The sequence below is a fragment of the Carassius gibelio genome, chromosome B23, assembly GCF_023724105.1.
Source record: "Carassius gibelio isolate Cgi1373 ecotype wild population from Czech Republic chromosome B23, carGib1.2-hapl.c, whole genome shotgun sequence".
Classification (NCBI taxonomy): Eukaryota; Metazoa; Chordata; class Actinopteri; order Cypriniformes; family Cyprinidae; genus Carassius; species Carassius gibelio.
The window spans coordinates 5786692-5807508 of NC_068418.1; the positions used below are offsets into that span (position 1 = coordinate 5786692).

Here is a 20817-nt window from a genome sequence, read left to right on the forward strand (position 1 = left end):
ATGAAGTTCCTTCTTATTAAAACAGCACATTGGAAACAACAGCCTATTATACACAGCTTCATATCTTCTTGAATGGAGAAAGACAGAAATCTTTAAGATAATTTTAATATTATAAATTCTAAATGCAACTTTTTAAAATGAATAAATAAAAAAGGTTTTATCTTCGCTGCATTGAGCCATTTCATCTTCAGCACAAACGTGCCTCCTTTGTATGTAAATTGGGCTTATTATAGTTAACATTAGACTATTACTGCCTGTGAAAAGCAAACAGATTTTTATTTAGAAAGAGACAAATGATGGAGTGGAGCATTATATGATCTTTTTTATGATAGAGAAGAGCGAGGAAATATTCAGTCCAGCATACTTTCAGCATTTTATTACCATCAAAAGTGATATTTAAATGCCATTTCAGTGTTTTAAATACCTTGTGCATTTCTGAAATGGCTGAAATGGCTGAGTCGGGTATGTGTTGAGGATCATAATGCAATTCTGTGAGTGATTGTGCACAAAATTAATCTAATTAACTTTCAAAAATGTTTCAATTGTTTCACATTCTTTGTTTCAAATTCATAAGACTTGTCTGTAGCAAACCCTCCAAACACAGTTGCTGCAGCTAGATGTGTGTTATATATTTAGCAGCAGTTTCTGTAATCTGATTACTATAATAGGTTTACATGTATGTGCAGTAGTTTTCATTCACTAGGCATCTGTTAGCAACCCTTCACCGTTTTTATTTATTTAAAGAAGCCCATCCTAAAAAGCTCACTCCAAGAAACAGTGACAATATGTACTAGTTTTTGTAACTAAAGTGGAGAGGTATTAAGTGAATGAGCTTCAGAAATGAATTATGGCTCTCATGTGGCTAGTGCAAGTCAGAGTCCCAATTATTATGTGTCCTGATCCCATCTCCCCACACTGGCCCTAAAGAACATGATTTAGTGTTTAATGCTAATTTCTTTGGTGTTGCTTTACCTCAACTGGTAGATCACAATGCTAGAGACAGCAGGCCTGTTTAACAGGGAGTTCACATAATGATAAAAACTCATAGCTTGAATGCACTGCAAATATCTGCCAAGCATATAGTATATTAGGGCTGTCAGTATAACACATTATTTGAATTATTTATAATAATGTTTTTAAAATGTACATATTTAATAAAGTTCTGTGTCCTGTATGTAAAATCCATAATAAGGGAATTTTCAACCGTCAAAATTATTAAAGTTTGAGGTACTGAATGTAAAATCTTTTTTTTTTTTTTTTTGTGGATTCGCATATTAGCCCAACAGCTATTAGACAACACACATATGGAAATAAAACACATCTAGTAACTTAGCCAATTAGTGCTTCTAATCAAACTGCCACATTAATATAATGACTTAAATAATGATTAACAACTGAATTATGTTTATATGTTGACATAATGATCAATATTGTCATTTATGCATTCATTAAAAGGCATATTATGCAAATAATTTGGACAGCACTGTACACATTTACTATAAACTAGTTGCTTTTTAGCATGTATGTTGCCATCATATTGGCTGTTTGTTAGTACATATAAAGCACATATTAATGCATGATCATATTTTAGATCCCTTAACCCAAACTCAGTCCCTAAACAACAACTACTGTACCTTACTACCAGTAAACAGCTAACTTTATTGAGGGAAAACTCATTGTAATTAGTGAATATGTGTTTCCTAATCTAAATTGGTTTCAAATTTGTAATGAAATGAGAGTCCTAGTAAATAAAAGGAAAGATTGTCAGATGACAGTAAAACGAAGTCATGTTAAATATCTGAAATGAAGGACAATGAAGCTGAGGGCTGACAGACTGCCATTGTCCCATGTATCCCATGTTCTTGTCAGTGTGACGATGTGACAATGTGGCTTCACCCGCTCAAGACACTGTCTCTCTCTCTCCTCCTGTCTGTGTCGAGTCATGTCAAGCAGACCTTTGTTCCTTCAGTTCACCTGACGATTCCCTCATTTCATTAGTGGATTGATTTGGGTTGTCAGCTCTGTTAGACTCCACACCTCTGGAGGCCTCTCTTCAGGACGCTGCTGTTATTTCTCTGGCTGCTTGCAGGTTTAATTAAGCAGCGAGAGACATTAGATGCAATAGACATGCTGTGAAGGAAGCATCGTGACGATAGGTAAACCATCTTGTGAACTTGGGTGCAGATTTGAACATTGTTTAGGAAATACAATGATTTTCACAACATGGTGTATTTAAAGCTATGTGATGCATTGCAGAAACATGTTTTGTTTTTGAGATTTGTGTTTTGGAATAATGTGAAGGTTATTAAATCTTGACTGTATCTAATAAATAAATAATGTCATTTTCTATTTTGGGGGCACAAAAGGTATAGACCCAGATTTTGGCATACTTTTAAAAAGAGTACTTATTATTTAAGAGTGTAAGAATTATATTATAAACAAATGATCTAAGAAAATACAGTATTGATTTCAGACAATTCAGTGTGTTATTTACAGTTAAATGAAAATGTATTATAGTTAAAATTGATGTTAAATTGATGTTGTGCTTTTTTGAGCCTTTAAAGTATAAATATGTGCTCACAATTACTTCTGTTGTCTTAAAAATATGGTTAAAGTGCACTTTAAAATGTCCTAACAATCATTTATAATAAACTAAAATATAGCTACTTTAATGTAATTTCTCTCTATTTTTTTATTTTTTTATTTTTTTGTATAAGTATATTTGTAATTATATATTTGGTAACAGTTTAGTTTAGGGAGCAATTCTCACTATTAACTGATTGGTCCCTAAACTAAAGAGTGACCAAATATTTGTAATAAGGTACAATTTTGTACATTTAAAATATATTAAGCAATGTAATATCAAATAACACTGTAGTTAAAATTGTAATGAATTACTTTGCAAGTGCTTGAGCATGTTAGTTAACACATTAAAACAAGACAAACAATTATCTAAACTAAATCATTTCAAATGCAGTTATATTGATATTTTTACAAAGTGCACTTAAGTGTGTGTAAAAGTGTTTTAGAAAGTTTAAGTACTGAAGTGGCCTTTATTTAACTAACACTATAAATGTTTGCAAGTACAGTTAATATGCTTTTAAATTCTGAAGTAAATTACAAGTGCACAATCTTTTCCACAAGGCTATATGCTAATTTCTGAATGCATACATGATGACTGCAGTCCAGCTTTAAACAGCGATGTTATTATTGTCTATTCAGCTCTGAACACTGCTTGAGACTTCTTTGCATTCTTTCTGTTGTTTGTCATCTTGACTGGTGTGATTGTTTGTGGCTGTTGACAGGTTCCAGAGCTTCATCTGTAAAAAACAAAACAAGGGCACAAATGTTTCCTCACCAGAGCAACCCAGCAGCTTTCCATCACAATGTTCCCCAGTGTGCTGGTGTGATCACACCCTCTCTCTCTCTCTCTCTCGTTCCTCCCTGTAACCCCTCGCCTCATGCCGTCTAAGCCATTCAAGAGGAACACTGCAGGATTATCCTTTGCATGAGCTCCAGACGCACTCCACAACCAAGACCGCATTAGAAACAAGTGCTGAACTAGAACATTAGAGGCCAGTAATATCACGACCGGACCTGTGTAATCATATCTGGATTATTTTACTCTTAAAAGTTCCTTCCATTGTTTGTGAATGGGTTCACCGGTGGTAAGTTCATAGTTTTTTATCAAAACAAAGAGCTGGATAGTTTGTGCATGAAATGGGGTTTTCCCTTGTGGTTGGTTCTGAAGAGAGCTTTTGGTGACACTTCACTATAGGATCCTATTCTCACTATTAACTAGTTGTTTATTAGCATTGCTATTATTAACACATTGGCTGTTTATTAGTAATTATAAAGCACATATTCTACATGAGCTTATTCTACATCTCTAATCCCACCCAACACCTAAACTAACAACTACCACACTAACTATAAATTATAAAATCAGGAGTTTATTGAGGGAAAAGATGTAGTTAATAGTAAGAATTTGTCCTCAGATTAAAAGTGTGACTGGAAAAACAGTTAACGGTGCAGGATATGTGAGAAGTCCTTGGGCGCCTCTGAAAATAAGATTCTGTGCATCTCATGAAGGTGGTGGAGAGCTGTAATCTACACAGTTTATATCCTGCACCTCTTTCGATACACTTAGCTAAAGGGATAATCTAAAACTTGTAATCATAAAACAATACAGCAGTAGATTCAGCATGCTTTGCATTAAGCAGTTCGGGTTACAACACAATCTTGTCCTGTGGTAATATATATTTATATGTTAAACTGGGTCTAGACGGTAATTAGTCGGTTTGGAAAATGTAATAACATTTCGAAGTGCAGAGGCAGACATGAACAGCTGTGCCACTCTCGCACACAATATCACTGCACAAGCCTTCGTCTTTATTACCAACAACTCACAATCAAGTGCCATCCATGTGTGCTTCAAAAAAAGTGTGCTGAATGTTACCTGTAGTGTACTTTAAAAGAAGTATATATTTTTAAAGCTGTATTTGCAGGTAATAAAATATTACTGAAATGAAAGGCCACTTAAGTGTCCTCAAAGAGAGTTCTTAACACTAAAATTTATTATATTCAGCATATGTATTGTGCATAGTCAGTATATTCGGCAGCATGTTATAATTCAAAGATAATAGAAGTAAATAATTTATTATACCGATTAACTCAAGGCAAGTCACCTGTATTTATATAGCGCTTTAAACAAAATACATTGTGTCAAAGCACTGAACAACATTCGTTAGGAAAACAGTGTCTCAATAATGCAAAATGATAGTTAAGGCAGTTCATCATTGAATTCAGTGATGTCATCTCTGTTCAGTTAAATAGTGTCTGTGCATTTATTTGCAATCAAGTCAATGATATCGCTGTAGATGAAGTGACCCCAACTAAGCAAGCCAGAGGCGACAGCGGCAAGGAACCGAAACTCCATCGGTCACAGAATGGAGAAAAAAACCTTGGGAGAAACCAGGCTCAGTTGGGGGGCCAGTTCTCCTCTGACCAGACGAAACCAGTAGTTCAATTCCAGGCTGCAGCAAAGTCAGATTGTGCAGAAGAATCATGTGTTTCTTGTGGTCTTGTCCTGGTGCTCCTCTGAGACAAGGTCTTTACAGGGGATCTGTATCTGGGGCTCTAGTTGTCCTGGTCTCCGCTGTCTTTCAGGGATGTAAAGGTCCTTTCTAGGTGCTGATCCACCATCTGGTCTGGATACGTACTGGATCCGGGTGACTGCAGTGACCCTCTGATCTGGACACAGACTGGATCTGGTTAAATCCTACATATATGGGTCAAAACACTCTTAAGTTTATCTAATTGCATTTAATGTAAATTTAAATTCATATATAGTTTTATTCAATTGCAAATCCCATGCAATTAAGTGTCCAGAAACATTGAGTATGTTCTTTTAAAGTATATTATTACTGTAAAAAACAAAGTTCTCTTTTTTTAAGTTATAATAAAGGGTGTTTCTTTGTCACAGGGGTTTGTTCTGGTCTGAAAGATGACATTTGTATGTAAATAAAGAACCTGTGTATCTTTTTAGCACAAACACCCCTCTTTATCTATGTCTATTTGTCACTTTGTTCACCTGCTGCACTTAACCTTGAGTTGTTTGTCTGGACATTCGGTTTATCATAGCAGCAATAATTCATCAAATTATGAAGAAGAATTGTTTACCCAGGCTTATATAGGGGTAAATACTGCATGGGCGCTCTCTCAACATATTAAAGAGCAGTTTGAGGTGTCCAGATCATAGTGCTGAAGTGATTCTATCCAATACCTGTAAAGAACATCAGCTCAGGGCAGTCAATCATTCATCAGTCTGGAAGCGTGTCCAACAGTATCCTTCATCTGTGACGTATAGCTGTGGTGTGGAAGTCACTATTCTCAAAGGGACTGCAAAAACTGTACAATAATCATCTCTAAACAATGGAATTCTAGAAGTCTTTGTAGTCTGATTTGTTGATAAACTCAAAATATACACTGTTGAGGCTCATGACTGAGCATCATCACATGCTAATCACTGCATTGTTCATTTTTGCAACCAGAGTATTGTTGTACAGACAAAAAAAGATAAAAACCAAGGTGCAAAATAAAAGCAAAAAAATAAATAAAAAAGTTTTCTTTAATTTGATCTATTTTTTATTTACAGTCTTTGTATACTGTCAGTTTTGGTACATAGGTACATTTTGCTTTTGCCTTATGCATGCATTCGTATCATTTTCTACTATTAAACTGATGAAGAATCAGGTTTCCTAAGTGAAAAGTGTAACTTTTCTGGACCATTTATGAACTTTCATCAACTGGTTTGTTGGTTATTTACTGGATGTATGAAGTCAGTTTAAACAGTGTCATAATAGAGTGTAAAAAATCACATTAACTACAAACATATTCTGTGATAATCACAAAGTTTCAGTGCTTCTTTCTTGATTTTGGATATTATATCTAGCGTTTTATCATTTTAGTTTGTGAGATTGTGCTTTTCCATTTTTTTTACATTTACACCTTTCTGAAGTTGTCTCTCTGTCTCTCTTTAGTTCTTGAGGAAGTCCTCTTTTCTGCAGACGTGTTCAGTCTTGCCTCCCAGCACCCAGCACCATGTCTGGCTCTTACGATGAATCCGCTGTCACTGATGAGGCCATGGACAGCTTTTGGGAGGTACAAAGACCACCATTTCCTTCCTCTAAATGCTACACTGCTAAGTTATTCAGCCGGTCGTCAATAGTTGTGTTGTGTTTTAGCCAGTTCTGGTTGGATAACAGGAGGATGCTGTGTTCGCAGTATCAGAATCTGCCAGGATGCTCACAATGAGCTCTATTTAGACGACACTGTCGGCTCCTGTGATGTTGCCAGGGCCCTTCACATCACCCTTTGTGAGGCTCTGGCAGCCAATACAGGCTTAACATCACGTCAGTATTATGTCAAAGTAATCGCATATTCAAGCAGCGATGCAGACCTAGTTTTTTGAGCAGTTTTTGAGTAGATACTCCAGCACAAGGTCTATTGAGTTCCAGAGCAGCACCTGCATGCTGACTGCAGTCTGTGCCAGTTTTGTGTGTCTGACTTATTGACGGTGGATAAAAAGCCCCGTCAGCGTGTGCTGCAATGGGTTTTATTTAAAGGCTGATATGACTCACCAGAGCTTGTGTGGAGGTCAGTGTAGCTGAATATGAGATAAACCCTGCCTAGAAGGAGAACTGTACTATAAAGGTTGTTCAGAAGGGAATACTGCACTGTGAAATGTAACAAGTTGATTTTAATAAAAAAAACTGACTGCCTTAAAGGGGATATGAACTGTTAAACAAAAGTTCCTTTGATCTTTTGATATATAAGAGACTGTTGTACTTTATAAACATCCTGTAAGTTTCAGAACGTGAAACCAAATGATAAAGATGCTGGGAAGACAACAAGACGCTGTGCAGTGCCAAGCTGTGGAAAAACAGTCCTTGCATTGCCTTCTTTCAGATCTTTATTCTGAACTTTATTTTTAATGAAGATCCAGATCGTGTCAGTAACAACTTGGTGCTTTGTTCACCTCATTTTACTGTGGGTTCGTTTACAAACAAGGCACAATTCGACGCAGGATTTTCAGAAAGATTGAAATTAAAAGACAATGCTATGCTGATTATCTTGGATCCGACAGTAATGTGGCAACACACAAGTGTGAGTAACTGTTTTTATAACGTGCTCACTATTGCTCTGTCTGTTGTTACAGATCGTTTGATAAGTACTGAGCATTAATGCGTTTAACCTACATCACAGCAGCGTCCATCTTTTGAGAAATGTACACTGTCAAACATACACAACTATTAGCCAATCACAGTCTGCAATCCACTACACTACACTACACAGGGAGTTAAATCAGGACAGAAAATCACCTATTACTTCTAAAATATAGTGTTTTTTGTTGTAAAAAACATTAATGAAATGAATTAAGAAAACATTATATGGGATCCTCAGACAAAAGTACAAAATAATAAAAAAGGCAGTTCATGACCCCTTTAAAATGTAGTTCTTTATTTTTGAGTTGATACAGCTTAATTTACATAGGTAGGTAACCAGAATACAGTATGTGTTAATTCAACACATTTGTTTAAATGAGTGCATGTTCATTTTAAATTAATGCTACCATCATAGAGGTATATTAGATTAACAGAACTATAATTTATTAAAAACCAAAGTCCTCGTTCAGCCACAAGTATGCCAACTCTGTGTGTAGCAGAAATAAATAATGCAGCTGTTTGCTTTACTATTTCCTTACTTGTTTTTAAATCATTTTTGTTGTCAGTATTAGTAATCTTTTTTGTAATGTTCAAAATCATATTGTTGAACTGTACCAAAGATGTGTTTTGGATGCTGAATGCTGACACAGTTAAGGTCACTTACAAGACATTGTCACACTTTTCGTGGATTATATCGATGCCAATAATAGTCTGATGTACAGATAAAACAATACTATGATTTATATTACTACAGTAGACATGCATTAGCTAATAATCTAATTTGAATACAGATTATTTCAAAAAGCTATTTATTAATATTAGGATATTTAATGCCCATTTAACATTTAACTGTGATTTATTATAACACAAGAGGACCTTCAAGAGAACTGGAAGGAAGAGATGTATTATACATTTATATTAATATAAAGTATGGAACATTAATCACCATAATGGTGAATTAATGCATAAAACAAAACCATTAAGACAAACATCAATTTACCAAGCTACTTTTTTAATGATAATTAAGTTGTATTGACAATTTAACAACATTTAGATTTTTAAAAAGGAACAAGTGGAACTAAAGAGGAAGATAACTGACAGAAGTTGTCCTGCTTCATAAATTATTATTGTTCACTCATACAAATAAGTTTATCTTAAGATCGGGGAACAAAAGCAAAGCACACAAATAGTACTAATGGCCATTTTACAATCAATTTATATGTATTGCTGAACATTAAAGTTAACAAAAAATTAACTGTTAAATTTCATAGTGAGCTAATGTAACTGTAGCTAACCCTGCACCTTGAGCAAAATATGCCAGTATTTTTCAGCATTTTGACCATATTCAATCATCTAAAGGCATTCAAATAACTGGTGTTGTTTACAAAAACCATCTCTTTAAAACTCAAAGCTTCACTGAGCTTTCCTGGACAGGCGTGTGTGTGTGTGTGTGTGTGTGTGTGTGTGTGGTTATGATGTCATTGTTAGTGCAGTGAAGCACAGGAATAGAGCTCCAGGAGCACATGGACACAAAGCTGTGGCAGTCATTACATAACTTCACATGCACAAGAATGAGTCCCTTCCCCCTCTAATCTCCTGCACTCATTCCTCTCCACTTTCTTATGCCACCTGCAGGCACCAGAGAGAAGGGGACACTATATGGTCTTCCTAAACGAATAACCACAAGTATTATGGCAGTTATATTATATTATATTATATTATATTATATTATATTATATTATATTATATTATATTATATTATATTATATTATATTATATTATATTATATTATATTATATCATTCAGTTGTTCAATTTATTCTTGGAAATATATGTTTATTCTACTGTTGAAGTTTGCGGTCTTTTTTTTTTTTGTTCCGAAAAGGGCACACTGATCAAAAGTCGTAGTAAAAACGTAGAATTTAACAGACGATTTCTATTTCAAATAAATGCTGTTCTAAACTTTCTAAGAATGCTGAAAATATCAGAGTTTCAACAGAATTATTCAGCAACACAACACTGATAATAATCATAAAAGCTTACATTTTAAGAATGATTTCTAAAGCATCATGTGACACTGAAGACTGGAGTCATGATGCTGAAATTTCAGCTTTACATTACAGGAATAAATTACATTTGAAAATATAGATTTCTCAGCCTACTGTTTATTGTGATTTTCATCAAGTGAGTGTATGAACGTATCTGTTCTTGGTGGTACAGTGGTACTAAAGCAATTTTCAAAGTATCATCTTGCAGATTCTACATGGATTATGTAAACCCTTGAGCAGAATTGCATATCAAGTTACACACGTGTAATTCGATGTGATGTGTAATATAATTTCTTCCGCTTCGCTTAGGTGGGAAATTATAAGCGTGCTGTCAAGAGAATTGACGACGGCCATCGACTCTGCAATGATCTTATGAACTGCCTTCAGGAGCGTGCCAAGCTCGAGAAGTCCTACAGCCAGCAGCTCACTGAATGGTCCAAAAGATGGAGGCAACTGATCGAGAAAGGTCAGAAATCTAAAGCTTCTTTCTTCATCCTCGGAAGATTTTTAAAGCAGCTCTTTTAAATTTCCAGAACTGTTATTGGAAAAAGGCAACTGTGACATAAATCGTGCCAATAAAGTAGTCGTCTCAGTATATTCTGTTTGTGTGTGTGTGGCCAGGGCCTCAGTACGGCTCTGTGGAGCGGGCCTGGTTAGCCATGATGACAGAAGCCGATAAGGTGAGTGAACTTCATCAGGAGGTGAAGAACGGTCTGATGAACGAGGACATCGAGAAGGTGAAGAACTGGCAGAAAGACTCGTACCACAGACAGATTATTGGTGGCTTCAAGGAAACCAAAGAGGCAGAAGAGGGCTTCAAGAAAGCACAGAAACCCTGGGCCAAGAAACTCAAAGAGGTACAAATAAAAATATTTGAATTATGTAAGTTTGGTGTTAACATATCTTAATGGCAACCCAGTCTCATGGCAAATACATACCTCTGGTTACGTTTCTACAACTCCGGTTTTACGTACCTTACTGAACGTTTCGCAGCAGTTTTAAAGAGAAATGTCCACTGAGTAGAGGCAAAACATGGTTTCAATACGTAAACCCTTACACATTATTATGTTTATCTAGATACGTAATGCTGTGTTTTTATTACATTGCTTCTGGTGTGTATTGCGGCGGTTCAGAAGTCAAATTTGCGGGGACTGTTAAAGTTAATGCTCCATTGTGTTGGAAATGTGCCCTACACCAAACCCAACCGATAGTGTTAACAGATGCAAAACTGATCTAAAACGCATTTTACTGATGCAACCGTACCCTTTCATCTTCCTTACATGTGGATTTGAACCACTTGTCGAACCGTGGTTACACGAGATTCAAACAGGAGTTCCTCGCCTCTGAAGTCTGTTTTATGCTTTATTAATCGGAACGAATAAAACAAATGACGCTTTATTAATCAAAACGAATAAAACAAATGATGCTTTATTAATCGAAACTCTCTAAAATTTTTGTGGAAATTAATAAAAGGTGTTGCAGTTTAACTGCATTTAGTACCAGGTACGTATTTGCCATGAGACCAGGTCACTTAATGGCATTATTTCATTAATATGCATATACATTACTCATATAAATAATTTAAATGCATGTTAAATATGCATGCATTCTGAAATACTGCCGATGTGTTATGCTTACAAGAGGCTTATAGCAATAATACTCAAACATGATTACTTTCATCATTTACTCACTGTTTCCAACCCCATTAGACATACTCTTCTGTGGAAAAAAGGGGAAACAATAAAGCTTAAAAGGAAAAACCAAATCAGAACTATAGTATACCATATACACTATACTCCATGTCAAATTTCATTATTCATTAACCCAAATTTCAAATGTAATAATTCATTGAGCTGTTAACATCTGCAATTGGATTACTGAATCAGTTACCTGATCTACAGTAGTTATGACATTTAGATTATTTGTGAACAAATCATCCAGAGCAGTTTTGTGAACCGGATCAACTGATTAATTAAAAAAATTAAACTCAAAATAACAACTCGTCTCATTATTTCAGTCAGTTTAACTAACCCTTCTCTAAGCTTCATCCATTCTGTTTATAGTTAAAGTGTGGCTTTTCTGGTTGCAGATGGAGACGGCAAAGAAGACCTATCACATGGCATGTAAAGAGGAGAAACTGGCTGCAGCCCGTGAGGCAGATGCATCTGTGACTCCTGACCAGCAGAAGAAACTCCACGAGAAGACAGAGAAATGCAAACAGGACATGCAGAAGGTGGGAAAAATAAAGAAAAGAAACATTTAAAAGTACTTTTCACTTAAAGTATATTTGACTTTTACATGACAGACTGGATGCATGTGAGTGGACAGGAACGGCATCAATTTCACCATCAGGTTTTTTATTTCCTACTCGATCCTGAATGTCTGACACAATCACACTCATTTGGCCTAATGCATGCCACATGAGCATGCATTTTCATAACCTGCACTTTCTTGTTGTAACATTAAATTAAATTTAGTAAATTCATTTTTTTTTCTTTATGATTTACTTATATTTGTTCTGCTTCTATATAACAATTCTATTAAATAAAGACATAATATTCATATTGGAAAAAAGTGCTAAATCTGGAGCTCATCTCCACTGAGAGACATTTATCTTCAGCGTCTAATATCACTCTTACAACTATGAGCCATTAAAATGAGCGAGGTGAAGTGTTATTACATTTAAAGATATAACAATCACTCTCTCCCTGTATTGAACACATTACTCTGTTGAATTATTACATTACAGTCCTGGAGGATGAAAGTCAGATATATAATGGTCTTAAATTATTAATGTGTGGGTATATGAAGACTTTTTACGCGCTTTTTTGAAGCTTTGATTGTGTTTACAGTGTGCAATATAACACGTGTTCATGTTTTACGTGTAAAAAAACAGTATTTTTCACACAATTTACTTATCTGTATACCGCTGTTTTCACTGTCATAAAAACGGGCTGATGTCTTCCTTGTTCTATAAAGTCCCTCCTTCGGAAATACGTGACGAGTTCTGATTGGGCCAGCGGTTCCTGTGTTGTGATTCGACACCAACTTAGTGCGCGCTGCCCTCCTGGAAATGTGATTGGACTAGTTTTGAGAAGCAAGTGGGCAGGATTTGTTTTAAAATCCTGTCAATCCTGATCTGAACGCACGTGCTGGAGATGTACTTATAATCACTGGAGCGTTTTTACTGATGAGATGCGCATGAAAACATCTAGTTAACAAAGCTAAACAGTGTTGCCCTTTGTGTAATAAGTTACAGAAACTGTTAAATGCACCAACTTAACAAAATACACTTACCGGTTGTGGTCCATAACTAACACCTTCTCCAGACAAAGAGGGAACTGCTCCATCTTTCAAGAATAATCGTTGTGCAAATCCAGCATTAAACTGATTGAGATTGAGGAAGCTGTCCTCAGCAAAATGTGCTGCACATAGTTTTACATGTGGATTATAATTTTCGGGAACCGAGTTAAACATAAATTGTAATCATTAATCTCCAAGTACAGCGTCCCTGGGAAGCCCAAACAAAGATGACTGGACTCCGAGATGAAAATAACAGCGTTTCGACGACATGGCAACAAACACAAATGCAACTCTTCCTCTTCTATGTGCGAGCGCAACAAGGCCACGCCCCCCTTTTTGTGTGTTCATGAGGGCGGAGGTTAGTCAAAAAACAGTTTTAGTGACGTCATTACTGCAGGAACTAACTGGTCGTTCGATGTAGGTGAATTCTGTTAAAAAAATATCTTGTTGGCATTGAACTTTGAGCTTTATAATATTACAGATATTATTTATACTCTAACAACAACATTACACACTAACTAAAGTTTAAAACATGGGATCACGAAGAACGGGACCTTTAAAATAGATTTTGATGAGGCTTTTAAGCACAGAAATTGCATATTCAGAGCTACTTACATGCATAGTTATATATGTGTGTTTGTGCTGCAGGCGAAGGAGAAGTACGAGAAGTCTCTGGATGAGTTGTCGAAGTGCACACCACAGTACATGGAGTCCATGGAGCTGGTGTTTGACCAATGCCAGCAGCACGAGGTCAAACGACTGACCTTCCTCAAAGAGGTTCTCCTGGACATCAAACGTCACCTAAACCTCACGGAGAACCAAAAGTCAGTGTAAACCCCAGAACCAGTGTGTCTGCGCTGATTCACACGGATATTAGTTTGTGCTTAATATATGCATACGACATGAGTGTATCATTCTTATAAATCTTCAATTAATTTAATGATTTTTGAGTCGTGATCTGATTCACTGGAGTGAAAACATTACAGTTAACTAGTTAACTTTTAGTCCAGTTCAGCTGTTTTGTCAGAACTTTTTCTTTGCTGTTGTTTTCCATGTTCTAGCTATGCGTCAGTGTACCGTGAGTTTGAACGCACCATTCTGGCTGCCAACACACAAGAGGATCTCCAGTGGTTCAGTAATAATCACGGTCCTGGCATGCATATGAACTGGCCCCAGTTTGAGGTACACAGCTTTTAATGAACAAATAAACAGGTTTTAACAGTCTTGTGCCCTTTTCAGGTTTCTAAAAAGGTTAGGGAGCCCAGGGCTAGTTATCACAAGCTTTAAAATCCTTTAAAGCTATATATTTCTCAATCTGTTCTTCTCAGGAATATAATCCAGAAGCCACCAATGCTGTTGCCAAGAGAGAAAAGAAGAAGCCAGATGGAGTCGCTCCTGCTACTCCGAACACAGAGCATGCAGGCCAACCAGGAGACCGCGGCAGGTCAGACATCAGCTTTGTCTTCCCCATTCACTTCCTGTGTCCTTTCCTTTATCTGGAGTGCAATTACCATTTCTCTTCTTAGAGGTTGATGATTGCGGTCTTCTTCACTCTTCAAATATATATATTTTTTTCTTGATAAGTCTCCTCTTATCAAGAGTTATTTATGCCTGTACAGGGTTCTTGAGTTGACTATATGGTTCTTCAAAGAATAGAAAGATGTACAGGTAGATGTCACTGGGGCTAAGTGTTATCACAAAACTTTCCTGATCCCAGAAAAGTTCACGAGCCAGGACTCGAACTTGTGTCACCTGAAGCACAACGGCACTGCCACGATGCTATCGGCGCGACAATCGCAATGCTTCTGTATTGGTACTGAAAAGTCTTTTTTTTTCTTCAAACAGCGGAATCAATTCCAACATTTTCAGGACTTTTAATTTGACTGGGTAGATGCATTAAAAAATATGACAATTAAAATAAAAACATTTAATTTTATTTATAATTTTTGCGCATATTTTATGCACACCCTGTGGCAATTAAACAAGAATCAATCAATTATTTTAGTAAGGGATAATATACATCCAGCGGTTGCTCTCTCAGAATAAACCCCAACAGGGTGATCAGCCAGAAGGGGTTTATTCTGAGAGAACAACCGGCTGGATGTACATTATCCCTTACTTATCCCTTATTACACGGCTACTTGCCACATAAGTAAATAATTATTTGATTGATTTGAGTTGAAATATTTGAATGCAAAGCTACCGTGAACACAGCAGTTGCGCTCAAGCGGCAAGTTCAAACTAAACGGACATTTAAGGGAAACAGTGCAGTCAAACCACTTATTACACCACATTTCACCACAGAAATAATTATGAAGATAAAAGATTTCAGACGAAAATGTTTTAAAATCTTACCAGTTTATTAGTTATCTTATAATCCATTACAGCACACTAAACAATCATAGCAAAATGGCAGCAGTTGTGTTTGTAAGAAACGAGAGAGCGAGTCAACGATACCAGGATGACATAATTAAATAATTGTACACCATTTTGAATTGAGATTTAATATTTTAGTAGTTAAACAAAATCAAAGCTTCCACCAAGAAAAACAGTTCCTAGCAAGAGTACAGCGCCAACTTCAGTTACCCAGATGAGCCTGTGTTATCAACATTTACCAGTTGTTATCGAGGGATAACATATCTCTGAATGTCGTGACTGACCAATCAGATTCAAGTTTTCCACAGAGCCGTGTAATATTAGTTTTTAACACTGGCAGGAGTTACACTGGACTCCTAATCTGAAAAGACTTAATGGACAAAATAAGAAGCACCTAAAAATGACTAGTGTTCAAAGTATTGCATAATTTTACCTCTCCAGTGAAATCATTGTGAATATATATATCATTCAATATCATTCAGTCCCAGAGCACGCATTATTGACTGATTGGTGATTGATTAAGATTGACAGATTGATTGATTGAAATATGATGCACATACTGCAGGTGGTTTTCTGAATAACAAGTGTTTAAAAGGTTAAGTTGGCAAAACTGGTTCTAATCTGAAGCTTTGCAAGCGCACAAGCTAAGGTTCTTCCGTGTTAACAGCATGTGTCCCTTGTCTTTGACTAGTGTGAGCAGCTATGAGAAGAACCAGGCGTACTCCACAGAATGGTCAGATGACGAGCAGCCCGCGGGGTACTCGGGGAACGAGACCAACGGCGGAGGGAACTCTTTCGAGGAAGACTCGAGCAGCAGAGGAGGAGTGCGGGTCCGAGCCCTCTACGACTACGAAGGCCAAGAGCAGGATGAGCTAAGCTTCAAAGCAGGTAAAGTGCAAAGCAAAATAAATGATGTTAGATCATCAACACCGCTGTCATCATCCATATGAATAGTTTTTGCTGAAGTCTTTATACTGAATGCTATCTAGATACCACATGATTTTTTTGACTTTACATATGGCAGATATGTCAGTTATAATCTGCATCACTCACAGGGGATGAATTAACAAAGATCGAAGAGGAAGATGACCAGGGCTGGTGCAGAGGCCGTCTGGACAGTGGCCGGACAGGCTTATACCCGGCCAATTATGTTGAGGAAATCTGATCACCTGACTAGAGGACAAGACACCTTTGGAGGCAGCTCTGATTGTCTGATCGAACGACATGGCAAAAGAGACTTAACATGAAGGACTTTCCCTGAAGATGTGCAATGCAGTCTTGTTTAAAATAAAAATAGAAACAAATTCTTAGTAAAGATAGCCACACCATATATATTGATCTGGGAGGAGGGGAAGAGCTTGCTCACTACTAATATCTATTTGCAAATATTTAAAAAGCATATACATGGGTGTAAACGAGCAGATGTGAACAAATAAATGACCCATCAGTTATGCAAGTGCAGGCTACACATTATTGGTGCAGATTACATGTTATTTGAAATTATATTACAGACATTAGCATAAAATCCAACTGCACAGATATTCACGTGGCTACTCTGCTGTATTTTAGTATAAAGAGTCAGTGTGCAGAAAATGACTCACAATGGGCTATTGGGCTTTCCTCTTTCTCACCATCAGTCCATGCTTTGTTGCGCTGATTATTATATTAGGTATCGTTCTCTTGATGTCTGTGTCTGAATGCATAGCAGCATGCGCTTCTTCAGGCCGTCTGTACTGTATGCAGTTCCCACAGTGACCACAGAGGTCAACCTGGAAAATCTCAGGCTACGTTCAGAACAAAATACTACATTAACAGTAGTATTGATACTGCATACTGTTTTTAAAGATAGTATGTTAAACAGTATGTATTATGTATGTATGCAGTATGCGGTAGACCTTAGTCAGGGTGGTGCCATATTCAATTTTTGACAGGAATGAATTTGAAACTATGAGGGACTGACAGTCACAGTGTGTTCAGTGGATTGTACTGCTTCTCCAGCTGAGGAAACATCTTTATGGAAAACAAATGGTTTGAAAGTTGTGTCTTGTCAAAAAAAAAAAAAAAAAAAAAAAAAATGCATGATCTAGGACCTTTACACAGTGCGTGTCATGGTAAAGACTGTAAATCTCTCCCTCACAGCCTCTTTTCCATCCGTGTGAAATTGAACATGGCTTCTAACCTCACTAAAATCTATTATTGCATGTACGTCGCATCCAGGTATCATCACACAGTACAATTGTCTTAAAATTTGATTGAATATTGTGTAAAAATGTCTCATTATTGGATGACACCAAAATATTATTTTTTAAACAAGAATAATTTTTATTCATCACACACCGCACCATGGGATCTACACTATGTTGTAAATAAGCAAAATCATCTGGGTATTCCATGCACTGTACCCAGAAAGCATCTAAATACTGCATAGTATGTAAACGTGATGTTCTGAACATATCCACAGCTGTCCAACTGGCCAATCGTTGTCATCCCATGTTTGTCAAAGTCATGTGTTGTTCTCAGTTTCTCCAAGAATGTCTTGTATAAGCATCGTCTTTATTTGGCATCCCTTCATTGTCACCTCTTCATACCAAATCAAGGTTCTTCAGATGGACACGAATGTGTCCTATGCATGATTTGGGCTACTTATGCACAGCAGATTGAACAGAAAAAATCTGTGAGTGAATTTCACACCTGATACACCGCATGCATCAAAAGTTCAAAATGTTGTTGTATTAAAATGATTCCCTGTTGTTTCATGGCCTGTTAACTAACATGCTATGATTTTGCATCAAGACTATAAGTTTTAAAACATAATAAAATCGTTTTAATGCTAACTGAAATAAAAGAAACACGGCACCAAACTATGATTTGCAGGTAATATACAGTACAGTGGGCCAGAAAGTATTTGGACACTTTAAGGGAAAGTTCAGCCAAAAATGAAAATCTGGCATCATTTACTCAATCTCAAGTTGTTCGAAACCAATATGAGTTTCTTTCTTCTGTTGAATACAAAAGAAGATATTTTAAAGAATGTTGGTAACCAAACAGAAGCTAGTAGTTATTGACTTCCTTGAAATTCAGTGGTTGCTGTCAGTTTTCAAAATATATTCTTTAGTGCTCAACAGAAAAAAAAGATGAAATTTCATTTCATTTCAATTTTAACTATATCCCTATAAACCACTCATTGGATTGCATTGAATTACAAAATATCACACCACTTGACAGAAAGACAGCACATGCACACTTAAAAAAAAAAAAAAAAAAAAAACATAAAACAGTTTTAGGTTTTAAATGAAAAATAGCTGAAATCGTATGGAGGATTTAGAAATGTTTACTGTCTAAGCTGTTTATACAGATTTAAGTGAGACTCCAATTTTATTATTAGTCACCTGCAAGCTGAACTCTACGACCGTTAGATACAATTTTGATAATGCAAGAAGTTCTGCTCACGTGCCTGTTTTTCTTCTTTTTTTTTCAGATTGCATTACTGAAAGCATAAAAATAAGTGGAGTTGTGCATCATTCATGGAGTTTCAGTGTGGAACTGAAAAAAATTAATAAACAGGATGTGACATAAGTAACACATTAAGAGGAAAGACCCCCCAGCAGCTTTGTGATTTGTCTGAAACTGTTCAGTCTAGGAAAAAAATAACTTGCATTGATAAAATATTCTGTAACGTACACAAAAAGAATTACGGATGGGTACACTCGTCAGGGTCTTATTGGGGAGTATCCTCTTTATTATATTCAGTGTGTATAAGTTGTGTTTCTCTATAGAAAATAAAAATGTAGTGTTATAATAGTAAATGTTGAGTAACAAAAGATGAACACTTTGAAAAAATAACACTTTAATGCTCTATAGGTACCATATCGTATTAATTTGATTTTGGATGCAATTAAATCATTATGTACCATACCTGTATAAATGCGTGTGGGTCCACGCTGTCATATTTGTATATGATGATGTAATTTATTAAGATTATATTCTTACTGTAACTGTAAAACTGTGTTGAGTAGAAACAAACACCTACATTGAGACAGTAAAGAGCTGTGTAATGTAAATGCTATTTTTGATGTTGATTTGTACTTTATTCAAACGAAGGGATGAAGGTTTATGTTGTGAACATTTCTCTTGCAGTGTAGAGGACATGTGTGTGTTCATAGTTAGTTGATGTAAATCGACCTCCTTGCTGGTGTAGTGCCTCCTCATCTATAACATAATGTTCATTTATATATGCATAAAGTTAATGATGATGAACATGATGATCAAAATAATGTCAAAAACCTGATTTGAAGTTTTTGTGATGATGTCAATATTGCAATATTAGTTTAGAAGGAGAAAACATGTTTGTTGAAAAAAAAAAAACATGCAAAACGTGTGGGCAATTTATTTATTTTTTTGTTATCTTGTCACATTGAGACGTTTAAATTACTTTCTTCTTTTAACAAAATATTTTACATGCCTTTTTTTTTTACTAATTAATTTGGAAAGGTTCATGCTTAGGTTCACATTAGTGTAAGGCACCTAATTAGATTTTTTTTTTACAATGTTAATTAAGACAAGTGACCTTTATTTATATAGCGTTTTATACAATACAGATTGTATAATGCAAAGCGGCTTTAGAGTATTAAAAAGAAAAATACTGTCCATTAATGCAAGAGGATGATAGTAAAAACTCAATTTTCCAGTTCCAGTCAATGCATAATTGATTCATTAATGTTATTGTCGGGCTCAGTTCAGTTAAAATAGTATCTGTGCAATCAAGCCAACAATATTGCCAGAAATTGTGTCCACAATTAAGCCAGCCAAAGGTGATTGCACTTTTCACAATGCATATTGTCTCAAAGCAGCTTTACAGAAAATAGTGTTTATTAGGAAGAAGATGGCACATTGGAACCAATACTCAACTGAATTCAATTCAGTTAAAGTTTATTTGTATAATGTCAAATTTTATGATACAAATAATTGCAATGCAGCTTTACAGAAAATTAAGTTTCTAAAATATTTAGTAGTAGCTTATCAGTGGTAACTGTCAGTCTATGTACATATGGCAGAAATGTACGGAAAAATATATTAAAGAAGTAATCACACAGACGATGAACACTATTAACATCAATTAGTATATGATGCAATAAAATTTATAGCAAAATTTGGTTTACATCAGGGCTTGAAAACGAAAAAAAAAATTCAATCGGTTCACTCCAATCAGAATCGATATATTAATGTTTCTGTGTTCCTCTGATATTATTACCATTTCGAAACCGGTTCGGGTGGAAGAAAAAACGCTTAATAACGTTATAAAAAAAAAATATATATATATATTCTTTGCCTATAATTTGCCTAATAATTATGTAACATGCGCCG

General features: G+C 35.8%; 1 protein-coding gene across 2 annotated transcripts in view; it reads left to right on the plus strand.

Moving 5' to 3' along the window:
* Positions 1 to 19741, plus strand: part of pacsin1a (protein kinase C and casein kinase substrate in neurons 1a) — a 33745-nt gene extending 14004 nt beyond the window's left edge. Inside the window, exons 1-10 of one of the 2 annotated variants that reach the window (XM_052593319.1) lie at positions 3474 to 3668; positions 6543 to 6663; positions 10084 to 10240; positions 10396 to 10631; positions 11864 to 12007; positions 13726 to 13901; positions 14139 to 14259; positions 14406 to 14521; positions 16145 to 16341; positions 16509 to 19741. In XM_052593319.1, coding sequence (XP_052449279.1) covers positions 6604 to 6663; positions 10084 to 10240; positions 10396 to 10631; positions 11864 to 12007; positions 13726 to 13901; positions 14139 to 14259; positions 14406 to 14521; positions 16145 to 16341; positions 16509 to 16618 — 1317 coding nt within the window. In that variant the 5' untranslated portion in view covers positions 3474 to 3668; positions 6543 to 6603 and the 3' untranslated portion in view covers positions 16619 to 19741. Of the gene's footprint in view, positions 1 to 3473; positions 3669 to 6542; positions 6664 to 10083; positions 10241 to 10395; positions 10632 to 11863; positions 12008 to 13725; positions 13902 to 14138; positions 14260 to 14405; positions 14522 to 16144; positions 16342 to 16508 lie in introns of those variants that run through there. The other variant, XM_052593318.1, reaches the window with a different exon arrangement.
* Positions 19742 to 20817: the final 1076 nt, after the last annotated feature.